The following is a 12693-nucleotide window of genomic DNA, read 5'->3' on the forward strand; positions in this document are numbered from 1 at the left end:
GGTATAACTTCTAAGCACTCATTACAGGTGGTCTCCGTGTTTTTAATGCTGTGAACACAATGACCTGTCAAGTTGTATAAGCTGTCAGTCTCTCTCATTAACAAGTCCTGCTTACATTTATCAGTGACAGTTTGTTTGTCCATATTTTTCTTCTTTCTGGATTTGCAAGAAATCTGTATTGCATAAACCCTTTCTCTGACTTATTACTCCATCCAGAGATACAGCAGCACAACATCACATCCACCTTTATTAACAAGATTCAAGCCACTGTGTGGAAAAAGACATTACAATGCAGTGAGTGAGTGCACGAGGTGGAGTCAAAATGGCGACCGGTGTCCCCGTTCTCTGTTTTATTGATCTCCTATGACGCTACTCTTAGTATGTAGGTATCCTAGTGGTGGTGAGGGCTGCTTGAGGGTGGGGGTTGTAGGGGGCTGGCTCACTGAGGTGTGGTTGGGTGTGGTGATGTGGTAGTTGGTGGGGGTTGTTGGGGGCTGGCTCACCGGGGTGTAGTTGAGTGTGGTGGCGTGGTGGTTGGTGGGGGTTATTGGGGGCTGAAGATTTCAGAGTGGGACAGGACAGGATCTCATCAGATTAGGGCCTCACCAAAAATACGCAGGATACACTAGCACAACCCAGCTGAACATAGGGCGGGGCAGGAGGCTGGAGTCAGGAGGCAGGAGCAGGATGTAGATGCAGAAGGAAGCGCGTGGCCAAGCTGCCGTTGCCCAGAGAATATATGTAGGATATGTGAAGTTAGGATTAAACCACTCACTGCCACCAAACTTATATCAGGCTTTACGCCAGCACAGGTCAGTCCTAAGTCCAATGTAAATTAATGGGCGTTTTTCTAACTTGCTGAACATAGCCCCTGCCTGTACTAGCCCTACCTCAGGAATGATACTGGAACTGGGGGGAAGCAGAGACCCTCCTCTCCCTAGACCTTAAATCAGCATAATTTTGCAAGTGACGCCTGCTGATTACTACAAAATCAGGTCACGTACGCTACACTTATACTTCCGCACACTATTAGATATACATTAATACAGATTGATATAAGTCTAGCTTGTATGAAATTATTAAATTATGGTAACAGATGGGCATGTGTGCTAATTAACATTCATACCTGTAATAATGTCAGGACTCCATATTATAAATACAAATCATAATAGATAGCATGATGGATAGATAGATAGATAGATAGATAGACAGACAGACAGAAGCAGCAAGTTAGGGGATGAGATGGGTAGTGTGTCTGCGAGAATCGAGCAATGGTAAACATGCTTACACACTCTAACTCAAGGAATGCTTGATAGGCACACGAACAATGCCTCGTGACCATACACACACATACACACATACTCACACACAGGCTTCTAGAACATTTCAACAACAGTGTAACACACGTGACACGACCCCTGCAACACCAGAATTTAGGAAACACACCTCAGAAGGAGGTTAGCCATAGAACCGACAGGTAGTGGAGAGAGTGATTAAGAAGAGGGGTCCAACTAGACTTACTTAGTATATTAAGTCTCTGTAATACATACGCTGCTAAACTTAGACTTTCTCTGAAGATAATGAATCAAGATCAACTCCCTGTATTCATCTTTAACTCCTCCTGCTCTTCAAGTAACTCGACTCACCTATTACAAGAATTAAAAGTTACATATATAAAAATGTTGGCTACAAAGCTTTAACATTAAATGGTGGCAGCCTACGAGTCTACGAACCTACGAGCCTACGAGTTTACGAGCCTACGAGCCTATGAGCCTATGAGTCTACGAACCTACGAGCCTACAAGTGTACGAGCCTACAAGCCTACGAGTCTACGCGCCTACGAGTCTACGAGCATACAGTAGCAACGACGAGTTACAAGTGAGGATCAACAAGCTCCACGATTAATTACAAATAACAAGTCTACAAGACAACTCTATAATCTTCACGAAACTTCAAGCAGCAGCAAGAAGAACAAAAAACAAAGCAAGTAAAGGAAAAGAAAGACAAGAGCAACAAGCACAAAAAACCCCAACACTCTCTCCTGCCTACCTCCATCGCTTACGCAGAGGTCAAGACACACAGCAAAACACCAGAGCCACATTTATAACACATATTACTCATCTTTCCTCATCCAGGTTACTCATCGCTACTCAGTTACTCACCACAGCTACCAGAGTGGGAAGCCGACGTCACCATGTGTATCTGCTGAGACGACATCACCATGCGAGTTTGCTGAGACAATGTCACGCCAATCAACGTGTGACTGACACCAGGCACTTCTCACCCACTACTCATTACTCATTATTCACATAGCTCCTACTCATACTCATTTATTTCCACAGTATTGAGTTGGAAATTCGACGTTCTATGATGAGGTTCGCCTGTGACTACAGCTGTTAACCATTACCAGGCCATGGAGTTTCCTGAGTAATATCGTCCATCAACACAGCCCTAGAATTATCGAGAGGAGATCTTCATTCAACTCTTCATATCTTCCGAAATCGACAGTGCGTCGACACTCCTCTCCGATCTGTATCAAGTGGGTGTAATTATACTTACTCATTTCTTCTCAGTGCTAAAATTAGGTATATTCAACTCCTTTACTTATTTTTATATATACACATACACTCACTATCTATCATTTATTACAACTCATTTACTCATCTATTTAGTTAGGACATAAACAGAAGGCTTATTTCATAACACCGTACCTTAATGACAGGGATATTTTCGCCCCCACCAGTGTTAATACCAGATAAAACACAATTAGGAGAGCACCAAGGCAACACACCCATTGTACTATTGCGGACAGGAGTTCTTAACCACCCTCGTCCAGCCAACCTGTGTATGTGGCAGTGTCGCATTCACGAGCACAGAAGTTGCCTTCGATGCATTTCTGTCGAAAAATATTCCTTCAGCTTTGGGCTTGTACTAATGGATAAAGGAATAGTAATATTTACTTTGAAGGTTTGACTCTGATAAACGAATATATCATACTGATTATTTAATAACTTGTTTCTCGTATAGAGCCAGGCAAGTGATAAATATGTATATTTGGTTCCACTCCACGACTTCCTAGGTCTGAACCAGCGAACATAGAGTGAACAAGTTCGAAGCATTCATTTGTTAACAGGAGAGAGAGAGAGAGAGAGAGAGAGAGAGAGAGAGAGAGAGAGAGAGAGAGAGAGAGAGAGAGAGAGAGAGAGAGAGAGAGTAGCGGGTGCCCGTGAATTTTAGAGGAATGAGGTGGAGAAATGAGGTGCTCAACACAATTAAACAGGGATTTTTCCTTTCGTTTCGGTTGGCTTTCTATGCTTAAATGGCTAAATGAAGGTAAATTATGAAATATAATAACTGGATGACGAAGTGGTAATAGGGTCTGGCTAATGGTTGTTTGGTCCAAGGTGTGCAGTGGTAAGCCTAATTCCAGGCAACGGTCACAGTTAAAAGTTGGATGTTTTAGGTCTCATTTATTTTAAATATTTCCATGTATGTTTACAGTACGTGTATGCCCCTATGGACCTATTTTCACCCCATGAATATTTTTATCAATGGACATTTTCACCACTGGGAGCACAATCCCTTATGGACCTATTTTCCTTAATGATTTTTTTTTTTTAAGACACCTACTTCCCTACGTAACCTATTTTCCCACGAACTAATTTTCCCCATTGATGTATTTTCTGCCCACGGACCAATTTTTCCGTCGACCTTGAATCTCTCCATGGATACAGGTTTCCTACATGGACGTATACCCATGGATGTATTTTTCATAATTGAACCTATTTTCCTACATAAACCTGTTATCCGACGTGGTTATATCACCCACTGATGCGTGCAGTTGAAACAGACCTCTTAACCAACAGACGTATTGCTCGATGGACCTGTTGTAACTCACTGGATACATATACCTACTTCAGCATGATTCCAGAATAATATCCCTGCGGACCGATTTTCACAACTCGGACATTAACTCATATCACCTAATCCCAGTGGCCTGTTTTCCCACAATCCGTTCATCCATCTACACACCCACCCATCAACGCACATACCCACAACCTTAATACAGTATGTCTCAAAAGTAGGACGACACAAACCCGTCTCTTGCCTTGTCCTACAGGTAGCCCCACCACCCACCTCACTTAAACAATGCATGAACCCCACTCCACCCCACTTAACCAGCCCAACAACCCTTTCCCTCCCTCTCGCCCACCCACTCCACCTAGTCAGCCTGTGAAACAACCAGCCTACACTAACCAATCCACCCACCCAGTTACCAACCTACCAACCCGCATACCATACTCCACAAGTCAGATGACTCTCAATTCAACACACACGCACGCACACACACACACACACACACACACACACACACACACACACACACACACACACACACACACACACACACACACACACACACACACACACACACACACACACACACACACACACACACACACACACACACACACACACACACACACACACACACACACACACACACACACACACACACACACACACACACACACACACACACACACACACACACACACACACACACACACACACACACACACACACACACACACACACACACACACACACACACACACACACACACACACACACACACACACACACACACACACACACACACACACACACACACACACACACACACACACACACACACACACACACACACACACACACACACACACACACACACACACACACACACACACACACACACACACACACACACACACACACACACACACACACACACACACACACACACACACACACACACACACACACACACACACACACACACACACACACACACACACACACACACACACACACACACACACACACACACACACACACACACACACACACACACACACACACACACACACACACACACACACACACACACACACACACACACACACACACACACACACACACACACACACACACACACACACACACACACACACACACACACACACACACACACACACACACACACACACACACACACACACACACACACACACACACACACACACACACACACACACACACACACACACACACACACACACACACACACACACACACACACACACACACACACACACACACACACACACACACACACACACACACACACACACACACACACACACACACACACACACACACACACACACACACACACACACACACACACACACACACACACACACACACACACACACACACACACACACACACACACACACACACACACACACACACACACACACACACACACACACACACACACACACACACACACACACACACACACACACACACACACACACACACACACACACACACACACACACACACACAGAGGCGGGGTAGATTTCCTTACACGAAAGATGAGTCTCACCGCTTAACTCAGTCTGTCGATCGAAAATAGTACCGGGTACTCTTTACAGGGAGTTTACCAGGCCATAGATAAGGGGCTTCATTCCGGCTACATACACATGATTTTATGCGATATGAGTAAATATGGTGCTCAAGCTAAACAGGGAATTTTTCCTTTGGCTGATGACGAAGGAGTTTATTTATCCCAGGATAACGTCTCGTCTGACAAAATGAAAGATGGGTTTTATTCTGGGTAACGCCAGTTGACTGTCAAATAATTTGGCAGGCCGCGTAACTTCTGTTAGATGCCTTATGTTCGCATTTTTTTCTCTGGTGGTTGGCACCTGGAGATTTTTGGCGAACTCATAAGTATTTTTCTCATTAACTGGATTTTTCTCTCTGGACAGAGAGGCAAATTACTTTCTTAAGCACAGCTTTTTGTTAAATCAACATCATTTATCTCCTAATTCATTATTCCAACGAAAGCAATCCTATATATATATATCATAAAGCAAGGCAAGTTTTAGTGACTGATGGAAGAAATACTCACACTGTGGCCTGTTTTCAATGGATCACAGGAATCCAGGGTTTCTCATCCCTTGCATTTCCCTGCGCCAGTCTGCCTCCAACTCTTTATTCCAAAATTCACTGGCACCCGCTACTCTCTCTCTCTCTCTCTCTCTCTCTCTCTCTCTCTCTCTCTCTCTCTCTCTCTCTCTCTCTCTCTCTCTCTCTTTCCTGTTAACAAATGAATGTTTCGAACTTGTTCACTCTATGTTCGCTGGTTCAGACCTACAGGAAGTCGTGTAGTGGAACCAAATATACATATTTATCACTTGCCTGGCTCTATACGAGAAACAAGTTGTTAAATAATCAGTATGATATATTCGTGTTATCAGAGTCAAACCTTCAAAGTAAATATTACTATTCCTTTATCCATTAGTACAAGCCCAAAGCTGAAGGAATATTTTTCGACAGAAATGCATCGAAGGCAACTTCTGTGCTCGTGAATGCGACACTGCCACATACACAGGTTGGCTGGACGATGGTGGTTAAGAACTCCTGTCCGCTATAGTACATACCTCAACACAAACTAAAGATCAAGAAACAAATACGTCAGTTCTAGATGATGAGTGGCAAACCCCCTCTGACGTAGCAAGTGAGGACTTTATCTCTGACTTGCATACCTATGAAAATATACTTAACAGGGTTCATCGCTCCGGCAAATCATTTTCCACCATCTCCTCACACAACGATGAACAAGTCCAAGTTAAATTAACAGAGCAAACAGTGAAAATGAACACCACAGATCAAGCTCAAATATTTGTTTATCATGAAAATAAAACTGCTCCAAAATTCTCTGACAGAGAATGATCGTATTGACGTCATTTCATTGGTCAATCAGTGCGAACAAATCTACATCAAACGTCTTGTCAAAGCTAAACAAGAGAAAATTGCTATTTTTTCATCTTGCTTAAGCCAGGAAAGATGCCCAGCAAGCGATTTACTAAGGTCAGATAAGCTCCTCAAGGCTAAGACATATGATGAATTTAAAACTGAATTTTTGAAGAAATTTTATGGAGTAATGCGAGTATAAGTGGCTGGGGAATGGCTGGAAGAAGGAGGGAGGTGAGAAGACAGGAAGAAATCAGTAGGATAGAAGTTGTGGAAGCAATGAAGAAAGTTAAATCAGGGAAAGCCCCAGGAATTGATGGAGTGTGTGGTGAAATGCTGAAGCATGGGGGAGAGATAGTAGTAGAATGGATGTGGAAGATGTACAGATTGGCCTGGGAGGAAGGTAGAGTCCCGGAGGATTGGAAGTCAGGTATAATTATTCCCTTGTACAAAGGAAAAGGGGAAAAAGAAGTGTGTGGTAATCATAGAGGCATTTGTCTTCTTAGTATAATAGGAAAAGTGTATGGTAGGATACTTATTGACAGAGTTAGAGAAAGAACAGAGGAATTAGTTGGAGAAGAACAGGGAGGCTTTAGGAAGGGAAGAGGCTGTGTAGATCAGATATTCATTCTCAGATCTTTAGTGGAAAAGTTTCTAGAGAAGGGAAAGAAGTTGTATGCGGCTTTCATGGATTTGGAGAAAGCATATGATAGGGTGGATAGACTAGGATTGTGGAAAGTGTTAAGAATATATGGAATAGATGGGAAGTTGTTGAATGCTGTGAAGAGTATGTACGATGGTGCGAAGGCTGCAGTGCGTGTGGATGGTGAACTAAGTGAATTTTTCTCTTTGAAAATTGGGTTGAAACAGGGATGTGTCATGTCTCCATGGTTGTTCAATCTGTACATGGATGGGGTAATAAAAGAGGTACAAGGTAGGGTAGTGGATGTTGGAGTGGCCCTGGTGAGAGAGGATAGTGTTTGGAAACTCCTGTACTGTTGTTTGCAGATGATACCGTGTTGTTGAGTGAAGATGAAGGGGAGCTGCAAGGCTTGGTGGATGAGTTTGAGAGAGTGTGTAAGAAACGGAATCTAAAGGTGAATGTAGGAAAGAGTAAAGTGATGGTCTTTGAGAGAGGTGAAGTCAGTGAATGTACAGCGAGGTTGGATGGTGAGGAATTGGAAAATGTGAGTACGTTTAAGTACTTGGGTAGTGTGATGAGTAAGGATGGAGGTTTGGAGGGTGAAGTGCTTGAAAGGGTACAGCAGGGAAGAAAGGTTGCTGGTTCTTTGAAAGCAGTGATAAGAAACAGGGAAGTGAGCATGGAAGTGAAAAAGTTACTACATGACAGTATTGTGATACCAACTCTAACGTACGGAAGTGAAGCTTGGACGTTGTTGGAAGGACACAAGTCAAGAGTGAGAGCCGTGGAAATGAGTTATTTAAAAGGAGCCTGTGGAGTCACATGGAGAGACAGGCTGACGAATGAGGATATAAAGGAGCGTTGTGGTGTTGATGTGGATGTGATAGGAAGCGTTATGAGGAACACACTGAGGTGGTTTGGCCATGTGGAGAGGATGGAGGGTCAAAGACTGACGAAGAGAGTGTATGTGAGTGAGGTGGAGGGGGAAAGAGGGAGGAGGAGGCCGAGGATGAGATGGAGAGATGGGGTGGAGAGGTATATGAGAGAGGGGTGTGTGAGTTGGGAGCAGGGGAGTGAAATGGCGGGGGACAGGGTGACTTGGAGGCGATTTGTTTGTGGCCACCCCAAACGGGATTGAGGCGTCTGGCAACAGATAGATAGATAGATGAACTTCTTGCCAGGTATAATTCCACAGTTACATAAGATTGAAGATCTTGTAAGGGAGCACAGTACAAATCATGTGCTCAGTGAAATAACTGCTGATGTCTCCACGATCAAAAGGACATTATTAGCTACCTTAGAAAATCAAACTGGATAACAGGAGATGGAAAGATGTCCCCAGACCTCGTCGTGGACATCATTGGTTATATAGCTGCCTTGTGTAAATTACCTGATAGGACCCTTATGATCATCAAGACGATCGCGTACACCCCAGGCATGTGCTTACTAGAATTAATGAACGAGGTAGAGATGCAGGGATTGTTGAAGCTCAGTCAAATTCTAGTAGAATGAGAGTGTCTGAGACAGTATCAGCTGTGAAAACAGCTACAACTACCCCAAACAGAGAACAAAATCGATCGCGAACCGAAAGCAGGCAGAGCAAACAAATAAACGTGTCAAGGGTTCGATCACAAACACCAGGCTACAGGCAGTTTCATGTTTCCACGCAGCCCAAGCAGATCTCGCGCCACAGATACCACTAAATATGGGAAGTCGCCTAGTAGATCACAGTCAAGAGATATGTCCATTCTATGTCATTATTGTGCAAACCCAGGACACACTAGGAATGAATGCTTTATCAAAACAAAAGAGGATAGACAAAAGACACAAGGATTTGGTCCATTCTGTAGACATCATAGGTGCCAAGGGCACTGGACCAGTAACTGCAAAACAGTAGCAAAATTAGTGTCTATGTTCAAATCGGGGGAAGACCAAGTCATGACAAAAAACGAACGAACATAAAGAAAAGCAAGTCTAAAATTCACATGGGAGGCATGTTGGGAAATGAGTGTATCTTGATACCAGCTGTATGTGAGGATCAAAACGTTTCCTTATTTTTAGACACAGGCTCTCCAGTGAACTTAATAACACATGAAGAAATAAATAGAATTTTTAGAAATAAGAAGAAAGTAACTTTTCTGGAAGAATCTGATTTAGATTTATATACAGTAGATGGAAAAGAAATCACAGTAAAAGGTTAAACATCAGTTTCACAGAGTCTACAAGACCAATCTCTGCATTTTTCTATATCGTTGAAAACTTAGCAATTAAAGCTCATATGTTACTCGGCTTAAGATGCATGAGAGCAGAGAAAATAACTTTACTCCCACAAATGAATGGAATAGACTTTGACAATGAATTCGTAGAGGAAATACCATCAGAGCCCTCACCAATTAGTAAAAGAGAACCAAAAAGAATTGGTAATATTAAAAGCTTAAACAAACATACACAAACAGATGAGTGTATATATCCACTCACACCACCAGCCCCAGCCTCCATGATTAGAGACCCAGGTAACAGTACTGATTTATCAGCTTTTCCAGCCCATCTCACCAATGATTTAGTTATACCACCTAATTCCTATATGAAAGTTACCATAAAGAGCAATACGGAATAGTACTGTTCTTGTCTTAGAAGAATTATGTAAAGGGATTGTCAGTAGAAAACGCATTATGTCAGATGAACTCAGATATTCATAATTAATCACATGAATGGGGAAGTACAGTTGAAAAAGGGGACTTGCATAGTTAATATTGGAAAATGTCCCGCCCCTGTGAAGGAAATAGTTATAGCTGGAGTGACAAGTGAGATAAAATCTACGGATAGAGAAAGCATTAAAGAGAATTTAATTCACTCAGGTGAATTTGATGAAGAAAATGATTTGTTAATCCTGCTGGAAACACACAGGAACACCGTAGCATTACTCGGAGAACAATTAGGGTGTACTAACTTGATTAATCACAAGATTAATGTGCACCCAGAAACACCACCAATCTTCGTACCAGCCTACCGCATACCACAATCTCAGAGTACACTTGCAACTCAGTATGTCGATGAAATGTTAAAACTTGGAATTATTGAACCATTAGTCTCCCCGTGAAATGCCCCATTATTCTTTGTGCCCAAACGAAATGGAGAAATGCGTGCGGTAGTAGATTACCGTAAACTAAACAATCACACAATCCCAGACCGATTTCCTATGCCATTGCTAAGCGACGTCCTACAGAATATTGGACCAGAAAATAATGTATTTTCCACGATTGATCTACTAAATGGTTATTACCAAATTTCGATTGAACAGGAGTCACGTAAATACACTGCCTTTTCCACAAATAGAGGACACTATCAGTATACAAGGATGCCCATGGGACTGAGGACAGCCTCAGGCACATTCCAGCGTCTTATGAATTACGTATAGTCCGGAATTTTAGGACAAGGAATATTTGTTTATCTTGACGATATTATAATCGCAACGAAAAATATTACAGAACATCTCAAGAAATTAGACTTACTCTTACAAAAGCTTGGTGATGCTGGTTTAAAAATTAAGCTTTCTAAATGCAAATTTTGCTTTAAGGAAATAAATTTCTTACGCCACAAAATAAGTTCTAATGGTATTCACACCAATGATGACAAAATACAGGCAGAGAGATTTTCCTGAACCCACTACGACTGACGAAGTAAGACGATTTTTAGGTCTAGCTGGGTACGATAGGTCATTCGTACCACAATTCTCTCATATAGCCTTTCCTCTATTTCAACTACTCAAAAAAGATGCTATATTCCAATGGGAAGAAGAACAAAAACAAGCATTTACATAACTAAAAGTTAAACTAACAAATGCACCGTGTTTGACATATCCGGATTTCACAAAATTTTTTATTATATGTACAGATGCATCAGTTAAAGGATTAGGGGCTGTACTGATGCAGGAAGATAAAAGAGGAAAGAATCAACCAATTGCATTTGCCGCAGACAAACAAAAGGTGCAGAAAAAAATTATAGCACTACAGACTTAGAGGCACTTGCAGTGGTTTTTGCATTACAAAAGTTTCGAGATATGGTATATGGTTACGAAATACACATTCACCGACCATAAACCACTAGTGGGTATGTTTAAAGAAAAACTCCTCTCTGGGAGGAGAGCAAAATGGAAATGTACAATCGAAAACTACAATGTAAATATACACTATATACAAGGCAAAATGAATATAGTAGCTGACGCATTATCTAGGAACCCGAACACAATTCAGGTCGCGGCATTATATCTCAAAGGGGACATCCCAAACCACGATGATATCGCAAAAGCACAAAGACTTGACCCAATATGGTCTAAAGTTATATACAAGTTAGAAAGTGAAGATGACATACAATTACCCAAACTGCATGTACCACTCGAACAATTCACAATAGTCAATAATACTTTATACAAGATCAATCCGAAACAACCAAAACGCCAAAGAAATACTAACCAATTGGTAGTACCTAATGACATGATACCCCAGGTATTACGAACGATACACGATAGCCCACATGCTGGACATCCTGGAAAGGATAGGACATTCAGACAAGCCCAGTTGTTATATTACTGACCATGGGAAGTTGTCGCTGTTGATTTACTCAGGATGCCATTATCATACAATAATAACCATTACCTATTTGTAGCAACGGATAATTTTTCCCGTTATGTAATTTTAGCTCCAATTAAAGATAAAACAGCAGAGACAGTAGCAAAGGCAATTATAGATAATGTAATATGTCGCTTTCCTACCCCAAAGGTACTAATAAGTGACAATGGAGGAGAATTTAATTCTGATATCTTACAAGAAATATGTAAACAATACAACATCAAAAAGGTTAACGTTTTAGCCTATCACCCAGCATCTAGTGGGTTAGTAGAGAGACAAAACAAAAAAGTATTAGATGTGCTACGACACATTCCCAATGAAAATTATGCAAGCTGGGATGATTGGATTCCTAGAGTAGAAGCCTCAATTAATGGATCTATAAATAAATCCATAGGTGACACACCACATTTCATTATATTTGGGACACATAAAAAACTTCCATATGAGCTCCTAGAAGGTGACAGCCTGCCCATATACAAGTACGATGATTACTCTAAACTCCGTTTACGTGAATTCCAGGACATACACAAAAGAGTCAAATAACAATTGACGATGTCCAAGGAAGAAATGATGGAGGCATTTAATAAAAAG

The 12693-nt window shown here is 41.8% G+C and overlaps 1 protein-coding gene across 1 annotated transcript in view; it reads right to left on the reverse strand.

Moving 5' to 3' along the window:
• Positions 1 to 350: 350 nt before the first annotated feature.
• The window catches only part of LOC145412376 (uncharacterized), a 119663-nt gene continuing 107320 nt past the window's right edge, over positions 351 to 12693 (reverse strand). The window contains 1 exon segment of the mRNA XM_080282265.1: positions 351 to 554. Within this exon segment, the coding sequence (XP_080138391.1) occupies positions 351 to 554 (204 nt within the window).

The sequence above is a fragment of the Coenobita brevimanus genome, chromosome 93 (assembly GCF_032717465.1).
Source record: "Coenobita brevimanus isolate Jiangsu-jjx chromosome 93, ASM3271746v2, whole genome shotgun sequence".
NCBI lineage: Eukaryota > Metazoa > Arthropoda > Malacostraca > Decapoda > Coenobitidae > Coenobita > Coenobita brevimanus.